This window comes from Kryptolebias marmoratus, linkage group LG14 (genome assembly GCF_001649575.2).
Source record: "Kryptolebias marmoratus isolate JLee-2015 linkage group LG14, ASM164957v2, whole genome shotgun sequence".
Lineage (NCBI taxonomy): Eukaryota > Metazoa > Chordata > Actinopteri > Cyprinodontiformes > Rivulidae > Kryptolebias > Kryptolebias marmoratus.
This window is the reverse complement of record NC_051443.1, coordinates 442,972-464,830: the sequence shown is the minus strand read 5'-3', so window position 1 is coordinate 464,830 and position 21,859 is coordinate 442,972. Positions and strand designations below refer to the sequence as shown.

At 40.7% G+C, this 21,859-nt stretch overlaps 3 protein-coding genes across 7 annotated transcripts in view; 2 read left to right on the top strand and 1 right to left on the bottom strand.

Annotated features, from left to right (window-relative positions):
- sec31a (SEC31 homolog A, COPII coat complex component) overlaps positions 1 to 9,318 on the top strand; it is a 31,596-nt gene extending 22,278 nt beyond the window's left edge. For all 5 annotated transcript variants that reach the window (XM_037979329.1, XM_017439509.3, XM_017439510.3 and 2 more), the window contains 5 exons: positions 2,027 to 2,082; positions 3,371 to 3,616; positions 3,699 to 3,818; positions 5,125 to 5,196; positions 7,891 to 9,318. In XM_037979329.1, the coding sequence (XP_037835257.1) occupies positions 2,027 to 2,082; positions 3,371 to 3,616; positions 3,699 to 3,818; positions 5,125 to 5,196; positions 7,891 to 8,070 (674 nt within the window). In that variant the 3' untranslated portion in view covers positions 8,071 to 9,318. The remainder of the gene's footprint in view (positions 1 to 2,026; positions 2,083 to 3,370; positions 3,617 to 3,698; positions 3,819 to 5,124; positions 5,197 to 7,890) is intronic.
- Positions 9,319 to 11,228: 1,910 nt separating this feature from the next.
- tmem150c (transmembrane protein 150C) lies at positions 11,229 to 13,291 on the top strand. The gene is made up of 3 exons (XM_017439505.2): positions 11,229 to 11,616; positions 11,683 to 11,866; positions 12,757 to 13,291. The coding sequence occupies exons 1-3, from the start codon at positions 11,593 to 11,595 to the stop codon at positions 12,951 to 12,953; spliced, it is 405 nt and encodes a 134-aa protein (XP_017294994.1). The 5' UTR covers positions 11,229 to 11,592; the 3' UTR covers positions 12,954 to 13,291.
- A 2,465-nt stretch (positions 13,292 to 15,756) lies between these two features.
- enoph1 (enolase-phosphatase 1) lies at positions 15,757 to 21,603 on the bottom strand. Its single transcript, XM_017439500.2, has 6 exons — positions 21,220 to 21,603; positions 20,847 to 20,948; positions 20,159 to 20,361; positions 17,597 to 17,729; positions 17,316 to 17,439; positions 15,757 to 16,535 (listed from the first exon to the last, which is right to left on the bottom strand). The coding sequence occupies exons 1-6, from the start codon at positions 21,301 to 21,303 to the stop codon at positions 16,396 to 16,398; spliced, it is 786 nt and encodes a 261-aa protein (XP_017294989.1). The 5' UTR covers positions 21,304 to 21,603; the 3' UTR covers positions 15,757 to 16,395.
- Between the last annotated feature and the right edge of the window lie 256 nt (positions 21,604 to 21,859).

The window sequence follows — 21,859 nt, the reverse complement described above, 5'->3', positions numbered from 1 at the left end:
CTGAGCTGACCACTGCCTCTAAGACAACAGGTCTGCATGGCTCTCTGTTCTTCTCACAAACTCACTCGGCATGAACTCAGCGGTTCAGGTTTCCATCCAGAAAATGTGAATAACTTCATTCAGCAGTAAAGGAGCGTCTTTAAATGTTTTACCAGCTGTGCTCTAAGGGCAGGAGAGTGCTGCAGGTAGTGTCTGGGCTGGGACTGGTTGGTGAAAGGTATTCACGAGGGAGTCTTCAGAATGTCTCACCACGTCTGCGGTGGTCCTCAACGTCCTTGCTTAAGTTTTGAATATGTTGAAAAAAAATGTGTGTGACAACTTTTCTCTTTGAATCGTTGTGAGCATCTCCAACTCATCTCAGGCACAGTCGAGCTGCACAAAACAAATCCAGATGTAAGAAACTGTGCATTAATCCAAGCACATTTCCTTTGTACATCCTGATCAATGTGGATTTGAGCAGGAAGGTCACAGGATTGCTTCTTACCTGGAGCCTTTCTGGGTGGAGTTTACATGTTCTCCCTGTGAACATGTGGGTTTACTCCAGGTACTCTGGTTTCCTCCCACAGACCAAAAACATGCATGGTAGGTTAACTGGTAACTCTAAAATTGTCCCTAGATGTGAGTGAGAGTGTGAATGGTTGTTTGTCTCTGTGTCCCTGTGATGGACTTGTGACCTGTCCAGGCTGTCCCCCGCCTCTCCCCCAGTGACTGCAGGGGACAGGCACCAGCTCCCTGTGACCCAGAATGGAGAAGCAGGTAAAGAAAATGGATGGATGGATGGATGTCCTGCATGTGTGGTTCTCCTCTCTGCACAATCCAAAAATCATGTCTGCTGGCAGGAAAAAGAGACACTTCACAGAATGAGAGTTGGAGACTCTTCTAAATCACGTAGTAGGGCCTAAAACTGTTTGGTTGGGTAAGCTGACTGGAAGAGGAGAGTCTGTGTTTGTGCTGCTGCAGTCAGAGCAGCACAAACAACTCTGTTAATCACCATCACTGCCCATTATTTGTTCTGCACAGCTTACATGAATTATTCACTCTGTTACTGTAGATGAATGCAGGAGTACCTCAGGTAAATCTGAGCCATTTGAGGGGCGCACTTCTGAGGCTGACAACACAAAAACACAAAGTCCCTTACCAACAGGCTGCTGCTGTTTAGGTTGGGACAGAAAGATCCTAAACTTTTACCTCTACAATTAGCTCTGACTTCAACACATAATGTGCAGATCACTTCATTGAGCAAATATGTTTTTAACATGTTTTTCTGTGATGCACAGCAATGAATTAATAACTGTTTAATTGGCATCTGAGCAAAATCTGAAACATACAGCCCATTTCTACATCAGCTGAATGCATCTGGTTCTGATGGGGTTCTGTTGCTCCTTCCTTCCTTCAGAAGTTACACCAACATGAGAGAACCTGAAGTCTCACCCCAGCCCCCCAGTCTGCACTCAGACTTATGTTGTTAAATGTTCAGCTTCAGAAATCTGGTTTTACTAACAGCTCCCTGATTGGCTGCGTGGAAAAGAGTCTGAATCGTTCACGGCTTTCTGTCGATCCGTGATTTCAACTAGCAGCACATTATTTCTGTTCTGCTAAATGATCATAATTTCAACAAAATGACAATAAATACTTGAACTGTTTAATTATCAGTCAGCCTGTTGAAGAAGTCAAGCTTTAGTTTTTGTGCCCCTAGTAGGTAAATCTTTATAAAAGTGTTTAAAACATTTATAGTCCAGGTTAATAATAAATAGTAATAATACCCAGATATAATTCTTAACCAGGTAAACCCTTCAACACTTTGTATCTAGTGAACTTTTGTCTTTAAATAAAAAAGTAATACAAGTAAAAGTAATAACTAGTATTTTAAAGATTTTGTGAAGCTTATTTAAAATGATGTTTTTTTTAAAAATCATATCTGTTTAATTTAGTTCTTGCTGGTCAGAAGTTAGTTTTCAGCAGCTGTAGCTCCTGTTGTCTAATTACATGATGAATTAGATCACATTAAAACCCTTTTTGTCTGTAGGGCCTCAGAACGGCTGGAACGACCCCCCCGCTCTGACCAGAGCACCGAAGAAGAAGGTAAGTCTGCGAACAGCTGAGTGTAACTTTTATACATTTTAATGTGATCTTTGTGTTGAAAGCAGAAAGGGGGGCTAAATTGAAACAAACAAATTAATATAAGAATATTACAAAACCTGTTACTATCTTCAAACAATTAAATTTCAGTCAGTTCATCCCTATTTATTGCTTTTATTCTGTCTTTAGTTTGCTAAACCTATTTATTTACTTTTTTCCTGCTTTACAATGTAATTTAAGTCTTTTTTAAAAAAAAAAAACGTTTTCCAAATATCCCTGTATGTTTTGTGTTACTTTACATTTATTTCTAAAAGATTCTGGTGTGTCGTGACAAAGTGCCCCTCAGATCATACGCAGACATTTATTAAAAAGCAGCTGATTGTTTTAAATGCTCTGTGCTTTGTCTTACTGCAGTCTTAGCTCCCGTTCTGCCAGTTTAACTTTTAGCTAGCTTCCTATTATTGGCTTTTAGTTTTTCCATGGTGTTCAGTTTCTTTCAGCTTCAAGTCATTTTCATTTTCAGCTTCTTGAACAGATTGTCAGAGCTGAGGGAAAGTCATTCAGCACACCGTTCACACTAGGGCTGCAACTAACGATAATTTCAATAATCGATTAATCGGGCGATTATTTTCTCGATTAATCGGTCATCTTGGAATTCATTCATTCATTCAGTCATTCATTTTGGCCCACATAAAAAAGTTATCTGTATGTAAAGGAGTAGGTTGATGTAAAACTTTTACTACTTTCTTATTTTTAAATAAATCAATATAAATTCAATTCAACATTCTCACTTTATATACTTAGCNTCTCAAGCATAAAATAACAATAGCTTATTTACCACCCGTGTTTCACATCTCTAAAAAACTTACAACTAAATCAATTAAACACACACACTACAAGTACCATTAAACACTTAATTACAAAAATAAGTAGATGTAAATTTAGTTAAATGTTGCCTCACTCTTCACTTGCATACAGTGATCGACCCATGACTAAACATTACTTTGTGATGACACCGGGTGGCGCTGAAAGCAGCGTGCAGTTTCCTGTATGCTAACTGCTGCTAACAGAGCTCACACTGCATTTCTTGTAAAAATACAATTTCTCTAGATCTACTATGTCACCCAGCTAAAATGCAGATCTTATACAACTGAAGGAAACCTTTTTTGTTTTGTAGCTTAATTTTTTGAAATGTCTTAACATATTTTGGACCACCAGAATCTACAACTTGCTCATATATGCAGTCATGTTGTGGACAGACATAAAACAAAACCTTTTTGTGTTTATCCAGCCGGTTCCAGAACACTACATGCCACCGGCTCCCATCACAGCTCCCATCATGAGCCCTCTGGGTGCTGACCCTCACACACAGCCGATGTCCTCTGGGGCGCCCCAGGCAATGGTGCAGGGTCCACACGTGGGTCCACACGTTGGCCAGGTCCCCTTCTCCAGCATGCAGCAGCTGCAGTTCCCCCCGGCAGGGCTCAACTCCAACATGGAGGGCGCACCCGGCGCTCCTACAGGAGACACCATTCATGTCTGTAAAGCTCAGATACTAAATCTGAAGAAGGAAAGATGAAGTTCTGTTTAACTGATGTGTCTGTGGCTTCTTATCTCAGCCTCTGCAGTCCATCCCTGCTGAGAAGATCATGAAAAAGCCCATCCCCCATGAGCACCTTGTTCTCAAGACCACATTCGAGGAGCTGATCCAGAAGTGCTTGGCTATAGCCACTGACCCTGTGAGTTCAAAATGACAGAGACAGCAGCGATCCATTTCTGTTTCCTACACGGGAACCAATCAGTGTCTTGTACTACGAAGCCGGCTTAGTGAGGTCGGTCAGGGGAGAGTCAGATAAGCCATTAGCTGCTTTGTGTTTTTACCTGGGACCATTACTGATGCTGGAAAATCCAAAAGGTTTTAAAAAACAAGTAGTTGAAGACGTTTCACTTCCTATCCAGGAAACGTTCTCAGAGTGTGAAGTTCCATGCTTTAAAGTGCATGAGGGGCAGGGAAGTCTCAGATTTCTGCTTTCTAAAACAGACAGTCTGGTACCCTCTGGTGGGAGGGGAGTGAGATTTATCTGCATGTGAATTTAGCTGCATCAATTATGAAGCATTGAACTCAAAGAATTCATTATTCAGACCATTAAGGGACCAACGTCTGGCAGAAATCCTGGGTTGTTGGAGTAAGTTGAAGTGGATGTTGAACTGAACCTGCTCTGTCAGGAGTGTAAGCACAGGACTCTCCTGACCCATGCTAGTGTGCTTCCCCCCCACTTCACTCAACAGCCACTGCTTCAAAGTTCTCCAAGTGGGACAGTGAAGGGAACTAGCAACTGTGGAGCTAAAATGCATCACAAAAAAGGTCTGGATACTCAAAGTAGGGCAAGATGTGGGAAGTGTCTCTTGATTGGAGGGATGGACCTTTATGAGCTTCAAAGAAGAGAAATGTTCACTGACTATTAATCACTACCTGCACTGACTTACCTAGACATGAATTACCCTATAACCAAGAAAAGTTCTTATACTTCTGAAGAACTTCAAGCCTTCAAGCAGTGACTGATATATGCTGTGAATGAGCATGGGATGTCATGAACCTAGAAGTTCATGAAAACATAATTATCACAGCTGAGCTGAGTGATACAAGCATTTTTGTGACACTCACTGGTTTTTGTGGCTGTAGTTCGGCTTAGAAAACACAGACAAGGTCTAAATAATGCGTCAGCTGAAAGGTAAACTTGTCTTACAGCCAACTTTGATACCAAACTATGCTAAGAGTAGTGGGAGAAGTGCAGTGGGAGATAATGTTCAGTAGGTCTGTGACAGTTCAGGCAGTTTAGAGATGTGCTAAAGAGTTGTTCAAAACCGCCATCAGTCTCAGGTCATATATTATATGATCTAGGCATGGTCCATGGAAATTATTTGCTATATATATATATATATATATATATATATATATATATATATATATATATTAAAATTGCTTCTGGGTTCAACATGTGCAGGACCCAAGTGTCTCATCTTGTGCTGATTTTCTGTTCCCAGCAAACCAAGAGGAAGCTGGACGATGCAAACAAACGCTTGGAAGCTCTCTATGACAAACTCAGAGAGGAGACGGTAAGTATTTGGACAACAACGAGCTTTGTGCAAAAGTCACTCAAACTAATAGATTATTTCTTCAGATGTAATATATATATATACACTGCTCAAAAAATAAAGGGAACACTTAAACAACAATATAACTACAAGTAAATCAAGCGTCTGTGAAAGCAAACTGTCCACTTAGGAAGCAACACTGATTGGCAATCAGTTTCACCTGCTGTTGTGCAAATGGAAGACAACAGATGGAAATTTTTGGCAATTAGCAAGACACACTCAATAAAGGAGTGGTTCTGCAGGTGGGAACCACAGACCACTTCTCAGTACCTACGCTTTCTGGCTGATGTTTTGGTCACTTTTGAATGTCGGTGGTGCTTTCACACTCGTGGTAGCATGAGACGGACTCTACAACCCACACAAGTGGTTCAGGTAGTGCAGCTCATCCAGGATGGCACATCAATGCAAGCTGTATCTGTCAGCGTCCAGAGGCTGGAGGCGCTACCAGGAGACGTGGAGGAGGTCGTAGGAGGGCAACAATCCAGCAGCAGGACCGTTCCCTCCACCTTTGTGCAAGGAGGAACAGGAGGAGCACTGCCAGAGCCCTGCAGAATGACCTCCAGCAGGCCACAAATGTGCATGTGTCTGCACAAACGGTTAGAAACTGACTCCATAAGGGATAGTATGAGGGCCCGATGTCCACAGATGGGGGTTGTGCTCACAGCCCAACACCGTGCAGGACGCTTGGCATGTGCCAGAGAACACCAGGATTGGCAGATTCATAACTGGCACCCTGTGCTCTTCACAGATGAAAGCAGGTTCACACTGAGCACATGAGACAGACGTGACAGAGTCTGGAGACGCCGTGGAGAGCCATCTGCTGCCTGCAACATCCTTCAACATGACCGGTTTGGCAGTGGGTCAGTAATGGTGTGTGGTGGCATTTCTTTGGAGGGCTGCACGGCCCTCCATGTGCTCGCCATGATTGCCATTAGGTACCAAGATGAGATCCTCAGACCCCTTGTGAGACCATATGCTGGTGCGGTTGGCCCTGGGTTCCTCCTCATGCAGGACAATGCTAGACCTCATGTGGCTGGAGTGTGTCAGCAGTTCCTGCAAGATGAAGGCATTGAAGCTTTGGACTGGCCCGCTCGTTCCCCAGATCTGAATCCGATTGAGCACATCTGGGACATCATGTCTCGCTCCATCCACCAACCTCACGTTGCACCACAGACTGTCCAGGAGTTGGCGGATGCTTTAGTCCAGGTCTGGGAGGAGATCCCTCAGGAGACCATCCTCCACCTCATCAGGAGCATGCCCAGGTGTTGTAGGGAGGTCATACAGGCAGGTGGAGGCCACACTCAGTACTGAGCCTTATTTTGATGCGTTTTAAGGACATTACATCAAAGTTGGAGCAGCCTGTAGTCTGTTTTTCACTTTGATTTTCTGCGTGACTCCAAATCCAGGCCTCCATTGGTTCATAAATTTAATTTCCATTGATGGTTTTTGTGTGATTTTGTTGTCAGCTCATTCAACTTTGTACAGAACAAATTATTCAATGAGAATATTTCATTCATTCAGATATAGGATGTGTTATTTGAGTGTTCCCTTTATTTTTTTAAGCAGTGTATATATCTGAATACTTGTCTGTACTCAGATATACATAAAAGAATATAAGTTTTACTTTGGGCTTCACATATTTTAATTATCAACTATAACAAAGCTCTGTTTGCCATAGTTCAATAGATTTGATCCAAATTCTCTGACAGCTTATGCCTAGTTCACACGGAAAGATTTTTATCCCAATTTTTGCCTTCCGGCAATCTTAGAACGCCCCGATTATCAGGATGACTCTTAACCAATATTTCTGCTGTGTGTGATGTAATAAGAGTGATCTGGTCCACTTGGAAGGACGTCATGACCGCGTTGATCTAAAGTCGAGGATATTTAACATGTTGGATTTTTTTTAGCCGATATCGTAGCGTGTGGTGTTCCCCCGAGGACGAATGGGAAAGCAGCCTGGTGAATGTGAGACCGGTAGCCAATCAGAAAGCATGGTTACGATTCCAAAAACCTAAGATTGTATCATCAAGCGTGTGGTCTCTTAGGTTTTGAAAATTGTCCAACAAATATAAAATCTTGCTGTATGAACCAGGCATTAGAGTAGTTTGGAAATAGGTTGAGTCCAGAAGTTAATCAGTTCTAGAGGTACATCCAAAGATTACTTTCTAAAAGTTTCATTGAAGTCCATCAGTGTTTCATGAGATATTTTGCTAACACAACATACACAGTTGGTTCTATCAGTTAAAGGCAAAGTTTTAAACAAAGAGCAGAGTCTGTCACTGAGTATGTCTCAGGGGTGACACATTTTAGCTTGACTTCTCTAAAACTGCACCAATGTTTGTGCTGCTAAGAGTACTTGGTTGTGGCAGCAGTAGTAGTCAGTTCTAGAAGTACATCCAGTGAAGACTTTCTGAGAGGTTCATTGAGATTTGTCTGTGGGTTCATGGAATATTTTGCTAACAGATGTCTGTTGGCAGTAGTCAATAATAATAATGCATCTGCTTTTCTCCTACAAACATTAAATTTCATTTAAAATGGTCTTATTAAACAGTTGTCAGCTAAGGAACACCGTGTGCCACGCAGAGCATCCAGTTCAACAGTTTCACCTGAAAATCCGATCAGCCAACATAACTCAGCTGTTTGTCTCTGCAGCTCTCCCCTGCCATCATTGGAGGACTGCATAACATTGTGAGGAGCATCGAGTCTCGCTCCTACACCGAGGGCCTCAACATCCACACTCACATCGTCAGCAGCAGCAACTTCAGTGAGACCTCCGCCTTCATGCCTGTGCTCAAGGTGGTGCTGACACAGGCCAACAAACTCGGGGTGTGATGTGTCTGACGGACAGTGTCCATCAGGGGACTCCGTTTGACCTGCAGTGCAAACGAGTCGTTCAACAGTAGTGTTCACTTCTTTAAGGTTTTAAGTTGCAACTCAAATACAAGCAATCGGTGGTGGAAGTAAATTGTGAGCTAAATAAAGGGCTGCTAAAATACCACCCAGGGGCCAACAAGCTGCTTAAAGTCAGGTTTCATTCAAAACATGGAATATGCAAAAGTCCTTTTGAAACATAAGTAAAACTTTCAAAGAAAGGGGCATTCTGTTGGGCAAAAGCACTCTTTAACTGTTCGACCGGGAATAGTGTGTTAAGACTTTTTAGTTTGGGCACATCGCACCACGTAGACGGTGTTAGAAGAAACCCAGGAATGAACTGGAGAACCCAGCCCAGGTCTGTAACTCAGACTTCATTCAGAGTTTAACAGGTCACAGGAAGTTGGACTTTACATGTCTGAACTGCCAGTTACAATCCCAGTGTCCACTTTATGGGTTTGACAGATGATGTTCCACACGAAATTTCTGAATTCTCTCAACTTTTTTGGTGCTTTATACAAATTATACGTGAAAATGTAGGAATTTTTGTCTTCCTTTCACAGCTGTAGGACAATTTATGTTGGATTTTGAACAGCAGCTGCATTTTGCTTTACTATCAGATTTCTGAAACTCATCATGCCACCTTTAAAAGAAAGAAACATCACTTTGTTCACCAATTGTCAAACTTGTGCACTACAGCAGTTCTTTGATGCCTTACGCTCCACAAATACATGACATGTTCTCATAGAAGTGCTTCATTTGTTCATTTGAAAGCAGACCTGCAGACAAAACTTGATGAACTTTTTGTTTTGACTTGAAAAGGTGAATTATTATGACTGGATGAAAAGAGTGTGTTTGTGCTGCTCTTCCTCTCAGCCCTGGTCTAACTGCAGCAGTGCAATCTCACATGTTGTAAAATGTTGTTTTATTTCACTTTTTTATTAGTTTTAATCTTTTTAGCAAAATAATCATGATTTTTAAAAGTGCAATGAACTTTACGAAAACAAGCTTTTATGTTATTTTGGAGTATGCGTGCCCGTTGGAGGTAATTATGTGATGATTAATCGGACCTCAGAGGGAAACTGGAAGGAGACTTGATTTTTCATTCCAACTAATACTGAGGGCTGCAGCCTGATGGTCAAACTCACCTTCTGTTTTTGACCGGCTACAGGCAATCTTTTCAATAAATAATATTTATTTACAAAATGACGGTGTGTTGTTTTTTATTGTATCTGTGGGGCAAAAAATATCCAACATCATTTTCAAGACATTTTTAGAAATTTGATTTGAACCCTTTAATAAGTAACTGATTTACAGGTAAGTTTAAAACATTTTTGTAATCAATGATTACTTGTGTGTTGGAAGATATTATCCGTAGGCTAAAAAAGCTGGGGATGTCTGTTTTTATAGACTTTTTGTTTGTTTTTCCTGCAGTTTATTTATTTCAGCAGCTGCTTGCTAAAGCAGATGATACCATTTTGTGTTATAATAAACTTAGAAAGTTAAATTAAAGGCCTAGCAGCCCTGCTGTATCGTCTACAGATCTTATTGCCAGAAATTTAGTTTGAGGACAAATGATGCACTTCTAGCCCTTTTGGTCAAAACTTGATATTGGTTTTGATGCCATGCAATGTCATGGTAATTACTCTCATCTACCACTACATCATATTTTAGTTTATTATCTGTAAGCTTGGCTGACTTGTAGCCAGTTTTTGGATTCAGAGCATTCAGCTTGTACAAAATGGCCCGACTCTCCCAGACATGACCACGTCAGCCCTGCTTTATTTTCAGTCCATTTTGGAATTAATTTTAAACTTTAGTTGTTCACTTTTAAATCTTAATGGTTTTGCTCCACCTTATTTAGCGTATCTAGTAGCTTTCTGTGAGTATGAGGGGACCTTAAGATCAACTAATACATCTTTACTGTTTGTCCCTAAATCTAAACACAAGCTGTAGTGACTATTTGTCCATGAAAACCAAAACTTCAGTGATCAAACTGTAATTGAATATAACTCAAATAATCACTTGATGCACATTGGTTTGTGGTTTATGAAGTACAAAAAGATCCAAAAGCGTTAAAAAATTGTAGTTCCATGATGGATTTATTCCAAGTGTTGCAGGCAAACAAAGTGATCCATATTCCCTGCCTCTTGTCTCTCTCCTGCTCTCTTTGCTGCTTTTCCTTCACTGATTGACTGACTGACTGGTAAAAAAAAACCATATGACCCCCAGTGTGCCCTCCTTACTGCCAAAGCCTACATGTTTATGTGAAATACCCATATCCCAAACAAAATAAATGTATAAACTAAACAAATGAATAAACTACAAATTTATTCTAAACAACTAAGATTAAACAACATATTAATTAGAAATTCACCCAAAAATAAACAAATGAATAAACTGAATTTAAAGAAGTACCAATAATACAGAAACAGCTCCTCCACGAGCGTTGGGGTGACCGGGCCTTCTGGGTCACCACAACCAGACTGGAACCAGCTACCTCAGATCTGACTCTTTTTAAATGAAAACTTAAAACCTTTTTTTTCAGGCAGGCTTTAAATAAATGGTGGCACTCTGGCCTTTTTGTATTGTTTTATTGATTGTTTTTCACTTTTGTACTGTGAAGCACTTTGTGCACCACTCGGCTGCTGCAAAGGGCTCAATTAATAAATGTTGAAGAAAAAGACAAAACAAGTAAAACAGGACAATTTATGCAGGAAAAAAAAAACAAAGTGAGGATCTGTCTGCTTTTAAGATTAGACATAAGATCCTATAGTTAGGATTGGCTTTTAGCATGCTTTTATTTTGAAACATGCAACCAACTGCGCAGACTCGGTTGGCTCTAAAAGGATCTGCCTCCTTGCTGCTCGGGATGGGATATTGTGACAAAGAGAGATGGGAGATTATGATCTGCTTCCTTAGATATATAGTCTTTGCTAACTGGCATTTCATAATGTACTGTATATAAATATGTTGTAGTATAAAAGGAATGTGTTGCCTGTAATTGGATTTGAATCTTTATCTGTTTTAGACTGAATTGGATTTATGATTTGAACTTATGGGCAGCTGTGGATCAGTGGTTAAAGCAGTTGTCCTCCAATGAGAGTTGGAAGTTCGATTCCTGGCAGGAGTCACATGTCAAAGTGTCCCTGGGCAGGACACTGAACCCCTCACTGCCTCTGATGTGTCCCATCGATGTATGAATGGAGTTTAAAGCACTGATTAGTGTTCATACAATGATTAATTCAGATTAGCTCTGTAGAGATTCAGTGCTGTATGAGTGTGTGTGGATGGGTAAATGAGGGCAGATTGTGCTATATAAAGAAACAGAATCAAACTGAAATGAATTGAATTTGCTGTTGTTGGTCGTCTCTTTCAGGTTTTGTCATCGGCGTCTTGCGATTCCTTCAGCTGAAGAACAACATAGACAAACCGTGGCTGAACTACGTCAGCGCGACTGCTTTCTCTATAGGCTGCTTTGGAATGACATTAGTAGGAAACTTCCAGGTAAGTTCTGTTGAATAAATGCAGACTGTTATTATATGATATTGATAATAAGAACTTTTTTTCTAGTTATTTGAACAGAATTTGATTCATGAAGTGGGCACGCTGATGACGTTTGGACTGGGTACTGTGTACTTCTGGATGCAGTCTTATATCACCCTGAGAGTTAACCTGAAGAATGAGGGGAAGATTGTTTCTATCGCTCGCTTCCTGCTGTCGGCAGCCATCACTCTCTGCATCATACTCAAGCAATGTATCCTTTCACACTGAGGGATTACGATTCTGCTCCTACTCAATAAAAGGGTGGTAGGTATCAAATCAGAGCTGAAAAATACAACAAAACGTTCAGTACAGTAAAAAACTAAATAAACCTAAATTCTGAAAATTACTGACATTTTCTAAATGACGTCACTGATCAGCAACACTAATGTAAGATGATTAGAACTGGGAGGTCCTCTGAAACAGCTTTTACTGCGACAGGAAGTGGTTCGCTCCATTTCCTGAAACTGCCATGTTGTTTGAAAGGGAGATGGAGATCAGTTTTCAATATGGCTTATGATTAAAGAATAAAACCTTGGACACAAGTTGCTGAAATGAGCTCAAGTAGGGTGAGAAGGTACGTCGTTCAGTGTAGAGCCGCTGCTCCACCGTCAGCTAAGGTTGTTCAGACATCTGGTTGGGATGCCTCCCGGGTGCCAGGATCGTCCCACTGAGAGGAGACCCTGGGGCAGAACTGGACTTGGCTAGGATTATATAACCTATCTGGCCTGTGAAATAAGCATCAGAAACTGGATGGATGGGTAAAGGGGTTTACAGGGCATCACTTTAAAATGTAAATCTAATATCTCAGATATTAACATGGAAATAGATTCTCATATTTAGGCACATTTAAAACTGATGCTACTGACTACTTTATGTATTGATAGGTGATCTGAAAAAACATGGCAAAATACAGTAGCTGTGGAGTGACAGCATGTTTTTACACTTTTCTAGAGATATGATGTAGTCACTATTGATGTGGCATAGTCACATAGTTATCAGTAGTTCGTATTTTATGAGATGTGACATCAGTCATTAGCCGTGATGGCCATATTTTGTTTCCATGTTCTGTCACCTGCTTTTAACTTTAACATCCTGCTACAGTCCTGGTCGGGACCTCTTACATGCATGCAGCTCGATGCCAATGGGCTCTAGTCATGTTTTTCCTCATCTTCATCAGCACTTTCAGCATCGAGTTTCGTCACTGTGGCTTTGAGATGTCGTTTAAAGAACCTGTGGATGATCTCATGAGTGCGATGGAGACCTCTGATGTGTTCAGGCAGCAGCTGGAGCCACTGTAGGACTGTTACACAGGCACCCATCAGGAGATCCAGTCCACGTTTTAGGAAACCATAAGAACTCTTGTTCCAGTTAGTGATACTGGAGGGAAACAGTATCTTTTATTTGTTTGAAATATTGCACTGTAAACATCTGTATTTTAACTGCTGAAGATGCACCAAAATGATCATTTTAATGGCAATTTCTAGGTGATTTTGTTTATCATTTTGCTCAGAGGTCAATATATTAGTGATGTTATGCATATCTGCCAGGAAAAGCTGTCTTCAGGTAAAACTTGAACTTTTACTTACTGTCTTAATAATTACATGTACGTTTCATACAACCTAACAGAAAAAAACATTAAAATGTGTTTTTCTTATTGCTGCTTTGATGTGTTCATTCACCCCCCCCAAAATAAAAAAAAACATCTTACGTCTTATTTTGAAGCACTGATAAGTATAGTGTGTGTGTACAGTTGAATTTAGCTGTTTACATACGGTGACAATCCAAAAAGCACTGAAATGTATTGATCCAAAGCAGTCTTCTGGACCAGCCTGACAGTTTAATCTGTAAAGCTTCCTCTGTTCTTCTCCTGGTCAGATTTAAATAATTATCACCCTATATTTAAACTCTTGCCAAGAATCTAGGATGTGAAATCAGCACTCAATTAAAGCAAGATTTGTCTGACAATCACCTCAGTCTGGCTTTAGGTCAGTTCGTAGTACCATAACAGCAGTGATGTTAGTAACAAACGATGTTATTAATGCCTCAGACAGGATATGCTGCTCTCAGTAATATTGTGTGTTTTTGCTGATGGATACAAATCCAGTTTTTTAAGGATTTTAAAAGGAGTCCCCCAAAGCTCAGTTTTTGGTCCTGTTTTATTCTTCACTTATATTAATGTCATTGGGATGATTTTGTCTACAGCTAAAGTGCACCTGTACTCTGTTGACTAGACTTTGAGCTTTTGAGGAGATTCAAACTGCCTTTCAGCAGCAGTTTAAGGTTGGTGCCTCAAATAAAACTAAATTCATTTTGTTTTCCAGAAGTCTCTTTCAGAACCCAGTCATGGCTTTGGAAGCTTTTCATAGATTAGCTGATAACATTGAAGTTAACTGGAGGCACACCTGGTATGAAGCTACAGGCCCCTTCCGGCCTCTGCCGGCCCCTGCCTGCATCCACCAGCCTTGGAACTGTTGGGAAGGGCTGGCCTCTCCAACTTAATCGTTTATATTGAAAGAGTGGTGAAACTAATTTCATAGATGGCAAATGTCAAAATGACCTGATCACTACAGTGTAGGTAAGACAATGCATTGTCAAAAAATTATTTCTTGCTTAAGTGTTCATAATGTTTGATTGATGAATAAAAAGTATGTTGTGACATAATGGGAAAAATCAGAAACCATCCAAGATATCAGGAAGAGTTGTTGACCTCCACAGCCCTGATTCATCACTGGGTACAACTTACAGATTACTGAAGGAGCCAAGTTCATCTGTCCAAACAAGATGAATGTATCTTGTTTGGACAGATGAACCAAACAAGGTAAACTTGTGATTACCTTGTGTCAGAGGTAAACACAAGTATAAACACCATGGAAATGTCCTGCCAACATACTGCTCAGAAAGGATAGGTTCTGTGTTCCTGAGATGAACGTGTTTTAGTGCAGAATGTGTGTATAAACCCCAAAACAAAAGCCCTTGCAGCTAAAGCTAGTCAGACAGGGCCATAATCCAGCGTGAAACAGGTCTTCTCCCAACATGGGCTGAAAGCCATTACTCCAAAAGGAACAGATTACAGTTTGTAAATGCAAAGACCTTCATTTTTTGGAGACATGTCCTGTGGTTTGATAAAATTAAAAACAAACCTTTTGGCCACAACCACCACTGTTACATTTGGAAGAAAAGAGGAGAAGTTTGCAGGCCTGAGACCACCATCCCAGCTGTGAAGTACTGGATGGCAGCATCATGTTGTGGGTGACTGGTGTACTTTACAAAGTACTAGATGGAATCAGGACAAATATTAAAGCAACAGCTGAAGACATCAGCCAGAAAGTTAAAGCTTGAGCACAAATGGGTCTTCAAATGGACAAGGACTCTAAGGATGCTGCCAGGTTCGTTACAATACGATTTAAGGTCAACAAAGCCAAAGTTGTGGAGCTCCATCCCATAGAGAATCTGTAGGGAGAGGTAAAAAGGCCTACGAACCTGATTCAGTTCTGTCAGGAGGAACGGGACAGAATCCCAGCAAATTATTGTTGAAGGATATCCAAAATGTTTGATCCAAGTCATACAGTTTAAGGGCAACGGGACCAAATACTAATAAAATGCATGTACACACGTGACTTTCAAGAAAGTAATTTTTTTTATTCTGGCATTTAACAAATGGATATCATTTTGGGAATCTTAACTGACCTGAAAAAGTAAGGTTTAGTCTGACTTAATGTCAATGAGTTCTGTCTTTGTAGACAGTGTATGTAAACATCTGGTTTTGTCTTACCTGCCACGTGCATCCTGTGTGAAAGTTTGGTCTCCCACAGTCTGGAAATCTTATCAAGACAAAAAGACCATACTTTTGCCTGTTTGCTTGCATTGAAAAACTGTGTGGGATATTGTATGTCCCAGAGTTTTTGGGAATACAAATGTTCCGGCGTGGATCCAGAGCTCAGAAAGGTCGATAAACGGGACAAATCTAAATGGCTTCCAGTCTGTGTGAGACCTGATGTATTTTAACTTCTAAGAGAAATCAGATATACATTATGACAAAACCAATGTATTTTAAATTTGTTTTCAACAATAAAACTTGAACTTGGCTTAAGAGCCACAGAAGTGTTTTTGTGGTTTTATTTTTATAGTGACAGTTTTCATTTTAAACATCTGGCCTGAGGGAAACAGGCTCATGTGAAACAAGCATTGGTTAAAAGTTTGTGAATTAAAACATCTTTGCTTCACACATTTGATTTTCAGTTTGGCAATGTTTATAATTGTTTTTGTTTAACATCCACATTAAAGACTGATGGCACATTTGAACACACCTTTCACCTGTGAGGAGATTAATTAGGACATCCCAACAAGTCAGGAGCACCACGGCTGAGAGCTTCTCTACTTCTAAAACTAACAGGTCTGAGTTTACAGAACTAGTGACAAATACAGCATTCACACACACACACAGCTGGAGAGCAGCAACCAAATACACAATTCATCTAGAAGTGAAAGGGTAGAGTTTGTTCACGTTGCACCAGCTCCTCACTCATTCATGGTGCAATGACAGTGACCTGCAAGCTACCAGGGTGCTTCGTACATGAAAGGCATCCTGAACTCGTCAGAGGTTGGACTTAGTTAGCCCTACAGTAATCAACAATAGTCCTGCTACCTCCAACTAGCAACACAGAACAAAAAACAAAGTTGTAAAAAAGGTAAGAAAAGGATGAAGTCAGACATCATCTCTGCCTCTCCCTACGATCGGTGCTAAGTATGCCCTGTCAGCTGAAGGTGACTGAAGGAGGTAATGAGGTTATAGTGGGCTCTCTCCTCATCTGTCAGCTCCATGTTTCCTGGCCTGACCACCAGCAGCACGTTCATGCCGGCGTCTTCTGCTGCCTTAGCCTCTGCAATGACAGAACTACCAGTGAGTACTCCAAAACCAGAAGATGGACAGCATTCTTTATTATTCTTGCTGGATGAATGAGAGCAAACAGTGTTTCTGCCTAGATCACCAGTAAGAACACGTTTGTTTCCAAATTTATTCACAGATACTGAAGCCACAGAACTGGTTCTACAGTTAAACCTGATGCTGCACAAGTAAAACACCCATTTAATCCTTAGTGTTTGGCTCTTAAGCTGGATTTATACTCAGGTCTGATTCTGTCACTCATGTAGCTGTGGGACTACATGAGTGACAGCAGATGGGTGAACCTCTAACTCAGGAGGAACAATGTGGGTGGAACACTGGACCTGTTCTTTGTTCAGCTAAAATGTGGTGTGGTGGTAGTGGAGTCATTCTCAACACAAACTCCAAGAACTAACAGATCGCTATTTTCAAAGTTTGACTAAAACGGCTATAACTCTTGTCATTTCTCAAAATAAAACTGATCTTAGTTTAAAACTCTGGAATAAAAGGTGGTGGGGGACAGAAATACTAAGCCTTTAATTTAGCTATCTACATGTATACTTAGCCAACACACAGACAAGATTTTTACTGAGATTTGAACTGATTGATTTTAACAAGACGTCAGCATAAGAAAGCAAAACAAATAATTGGTTTTAAATTAAAAAACAGCTTTGATACACATGACAAACACTTGTTACAATCATAGATGTCTTTTAAGAATAACTGGGCCAGCTGCCAGCAGATGGAAGGACAAACGTGCTGCAGGTAACATGTTTACCTCTGGTAACATCTGTCAGGAAGGTGATTTCCTCAGGTTGGCAGCCAGTCCTCTCTGCAATCCTCTCATAGCTTTTAGCATCAACTTTAGCACCTATTGTCGTGTCGAAGTGACCGTCAAATAACTGAAACAATCCAAAAAATACATGACAAAACACTTGAATCAAACAAACAAAATGTTCTTACAAAACCTCTTCAGAGAGCACAATAGATATAAATTTAGTAAACAAAGAAAGTTAAAGTAATGTCAGTGTTTTTGTATTGAAATAAGGATGTACTTACATCTAAAAGGTCTCCTTCGACAGAGTATCCAAACAGGAGTTTCTGAGCCTCCACACTTCCAGAAGAGTAAATGTACACTTTCAGGCCGTACTCTCGCCACGTTTTGATGGATGGAACCACATCAGGATAGATCCTGTTTGCAAAAATGCAATATTTTTAAGATCTTGTGGTCATGGTCTCAAATTTATTGTTATATCTTTAGACTGGACCTTCTCATTTGCAGAAGCAGAAAACAAATGACAATTTTAGATTAGAAATAGGGCTCTGTTTTCAGCTTCCTGTGTGCGTTTCACATGGTCCACAAGTCCATCGATCATTACCTGCTTGTTCCTGATCAGGGTTGGGGAGAGAGGCAGGGTACACCCATGACAGGTGACCAGGCACCATTTTTACTTCACCTACATTCTGCTTTCCAATGTGTTTCTCACTCCCTCATTCAGTGCTTTCTATTATTTATTAGCACTCTCTGTACAGAACTTTATTTCCTGCAGGGTATGGAGATCAGACCCTCCATCTTTCATCTGATGGAAGACAACCTATCCCAGTGGTGGGATACCTTCCAGGTATGAAGACATTTTTACCAGATGGCAAAACCACCACAACTAGTTTCTCTTTGAGTAGAACTACTCTACTCTGAGCTCCTCTCAGGTAGTTTTTCTAATAATATCCTAGTCCCACTTTGAGTGTCTAAGACATAGGAGCAGATTTAAAATCCTGCCAATGATCTCCCCATTTGTCCCCTCTCCTCAGAATGGTGTAGATTGATTGCTGCTGCTGGAAGGCTTTCTGGCTCAGCTTTCTGGCTCGATAATTCCTACTCATGATACCACTCATGATTTTCATTAATGACCTTTTTCCCCTCAACGATGATGTTGGATGCCTTTGTTCTCTTGCCAGGAGTGAGAAGTGAGTTGGGAAACTGACTCACATTCATATATACTGAACAAAAATATAAAAGCAACACTTAGGCCTTTTTTTGCTCCCATTTTACACTCAAAGATCTTTTTCTCTCAAATATTGTTCACAAATTTGAGGAAATCTGTGTCAGTGAGCACTTCTCCTTTGCCGAGATAATCCATCCACCTCACAGGTGTGGCATACTAAGATGCTGATTAGACATCAGGTGTGCATTAGGCTGGCCACAATAAAATGTGCAGTTGTATCACATAGTACCATGCCACAGATGTTGGACGTTTTGAGAGAGCATGCAATTGGCATGCTGACTGCAGTTATGTCCAGCAGAACTGTTATCCGTGAATTGATGGTTATACATTTCTTGTATTTATAGTCTTATGGTATCCATGATGAGATCCAAAGGCGTTTCAGAGAATTTGGCAGTTCATCCAACTGCCCTCACTACCACAGACCACGTGTAACCACATCAGCCCAGGACCACCACATCCAGCATCTTCACCTCCGACATCGTCTGTTACCAGCAACCCAGACAGCTGATGCAACACAGGGTTTCCCCCAGAAAAGGTGGCTGATCGCCGGCCGACCATGATTTGGTAAAAAAAAAAAAATTAGGAAAGTTGAAAATATGGCGATTGATTATGTGATATTGTAAGATATTTGTGCCAAATATTTACAAAAAGGCCTTTCTGAAATACTTTTTAAACAAAAATACAATTAAAATAAATAAATAAATAATAATAAATAATTGTTTGCACCTAATTTGAATCCTAATTTAAGTCACATTTACAAATAAATTAAATTAACATAAATGAAAAAGTGCAAACAAAGCACCAACACACGTCTCACTTCCAGGCCAATGAATAACAACAGAGAACTGACAGACAGACAGATGCTGTACTGTACTGTGCTTTTTGTGGCACAGGCTGCATGTTGGATCACTACATGGAACAACAAAACATCTAATGCTGAATTTAATAGCATCATTTTACTGGTAAACAAGGGGGAATTAGAACATGACATATTAATATTTTCACCAAGTTCAAAACATGCTTACCATATTCAGTCTTGTAAAGCCACCCGCTGAATTTCAGCTCAACTAACCATTGTTGGTTAAACCCGCTCGTTCCATGTTTATTCCTGTGGCTCTGACAACATGCTAACTCCAGGTAGCTGAAGGAGGCTCGGCCTCAGGGCTCATTAGAGTCCTGCAGGGCTCCGTGAACAGCACTCGGACCTGAGTGCTGTCACCAGACATGTCACCCATTGATCATGTTTGGGATGCTCTAGATTGACTCATATGACAACGTGTTTCAGTTCCTGGCAATATCCAGCAACTTCACACAGCCATTGAAGAGGAGCGGACCAACCAAACCACAATCAACAACCTGATCAACTCTATGCAAAGGAGATGTGTTGCTCTGTGTGAGGCAAAGGTGGTCACAGCAGAACCTGACTGGTTTTCAAGACAGTAACCTCAAATAAATAAAAATCTACCTCCATAAAGCTGACATTGCTCCTGCTTTACTACCTGAGAGGTGAACGTCACGCTGCCTTAAAGTGCTATTGGTAATTTAGTATTGGAACATTTTTTGAGTGCGGTTTACAAATGTGACTGTTGAAAGTGAGCAAAATGATCAGCGTACTTACTCGCCTTTGATTCTCCCAGAGGCATAAGCTGACCTCCACATGTGACCCTGCAGCTGTTTGAGTGCTGTGGACTTCCTGTCTGCGGCCATCTGCCACAGCACGTTCTCCATCACCTCCCTGATGGCCTTCTCCTCATCTGTGTGAACTGTCTGGTCCACAGTGTGGACAGGACACGCCCGGTTCTGCTTTAGGTCCTCTTCAATCTGCAGCGACAGGCAGGCTTTCTTACAAAGGATTCAGTGTGATTGATGCAGCCATTAAAACATTTAGGAAGTTAAAATAAAACAAAGATTTCAAAGTTGACTAAATTCCCCCCCATTCTTATTCTGGGTGCTAACAAACTGCTCAAGATCCTTGTTTAAAATTTACCAATAACTATATGAAGTCAACTCTTGTCTGCAAAATATCTCATAAATCCCTGGACAGATGTTAATGAAACTTTCAGGAATTAGATGTACAACTAATAGATTTTGAGAGACAACCTAATTTAAGATGACCATCACAGCCAACTGACCTTAGAAAACACAAGAAATGGCTGAACTTCAGTCAGTTTGACAGTCAGTGACACCACATGTTCTCACTGAGCGAGATCATTGCTAAAGGCTTCAGCATTACATGATTTAGTCTGTGTGTCTGTTAGCTAAATATTTTATGATGATTTGAACACGAAAACCCATTCTATTCCAACCTGTTTCTTCAGCAGATGAACATCTTGTTTGCACTCATCTTCTTCCCAGTGAGTGGACAGGTGATCCTCCAGATGCTCTTTGATGTAGGGAAACAAGACATCCTGAAAAACGCGATAAATATGCAGATTTTACTTGTTTTATTGATTTTTAAAAATCTGACTGAAAGGATGCCTTTATCCCACCATGAGAGATAGTGAAATGGATACTTCTATTTTCACTACAGAAGACTAAAATGAGCGGCTTGTAATGAGAGAAGCAAACATGCAAACATGGGTGAATGTAATGACAGTGAGACAGCGAAATACCTTTTCGTCATGAAGATCTGCGTCAGTATCGCCGAACATTTTCACAGTCTGAACGACCAAAACTCACCTTAACAAATGTGATCGGTGTGGTGGTTCCCTCGATGTCTAACAAGACCGCAGTTGTGCACGCAGGAATAGAAACAGTGGCCATTTTTGTCACATAAAGCGAAGAGTCCGCGCTTGGTGGCGATCCTTAGTTGGTGTTAGCTTAGCTTTGAGTAGAAGCAACGCGGGATGTTACATCCAGAGCCGGTTCCTCCCGGCTCCTCCAGGCCGCACGGGTCAGACACAGCATAGGTTAGTAGGAAGCTGGAAATGTGGCTAGTTGTTCGCTAACTGTCCGCGCCATTCCATGACAGACAGCGACTCCGCTCCTAGCTACCAAACAAAGCACGGAGCAGCTCACATGTTCCGCTCTGTCAGCTCGTCCTCCAGCCCAGTAGGTGGCGCTACTGTCTTCTTCTTCTTCTAGTTGAGTTTTAATGGCGGTTGGCAAGAAACTTTAGGTAAGCATTACCGCCACCAACTGGTAAGGAGTGTGGACCACATGACAAAAAAAACAAAACAAAAAAAACTATATCCTATTATACAACTTACACTGCTTTAAAAAATAAAACAAGGCCTCATATCCTCTACTTCCTGAATCTTTTTGTAATAAATCAACAATATCAAATTCCATTTTCATGCTACTAAGTTTCTAATTAACT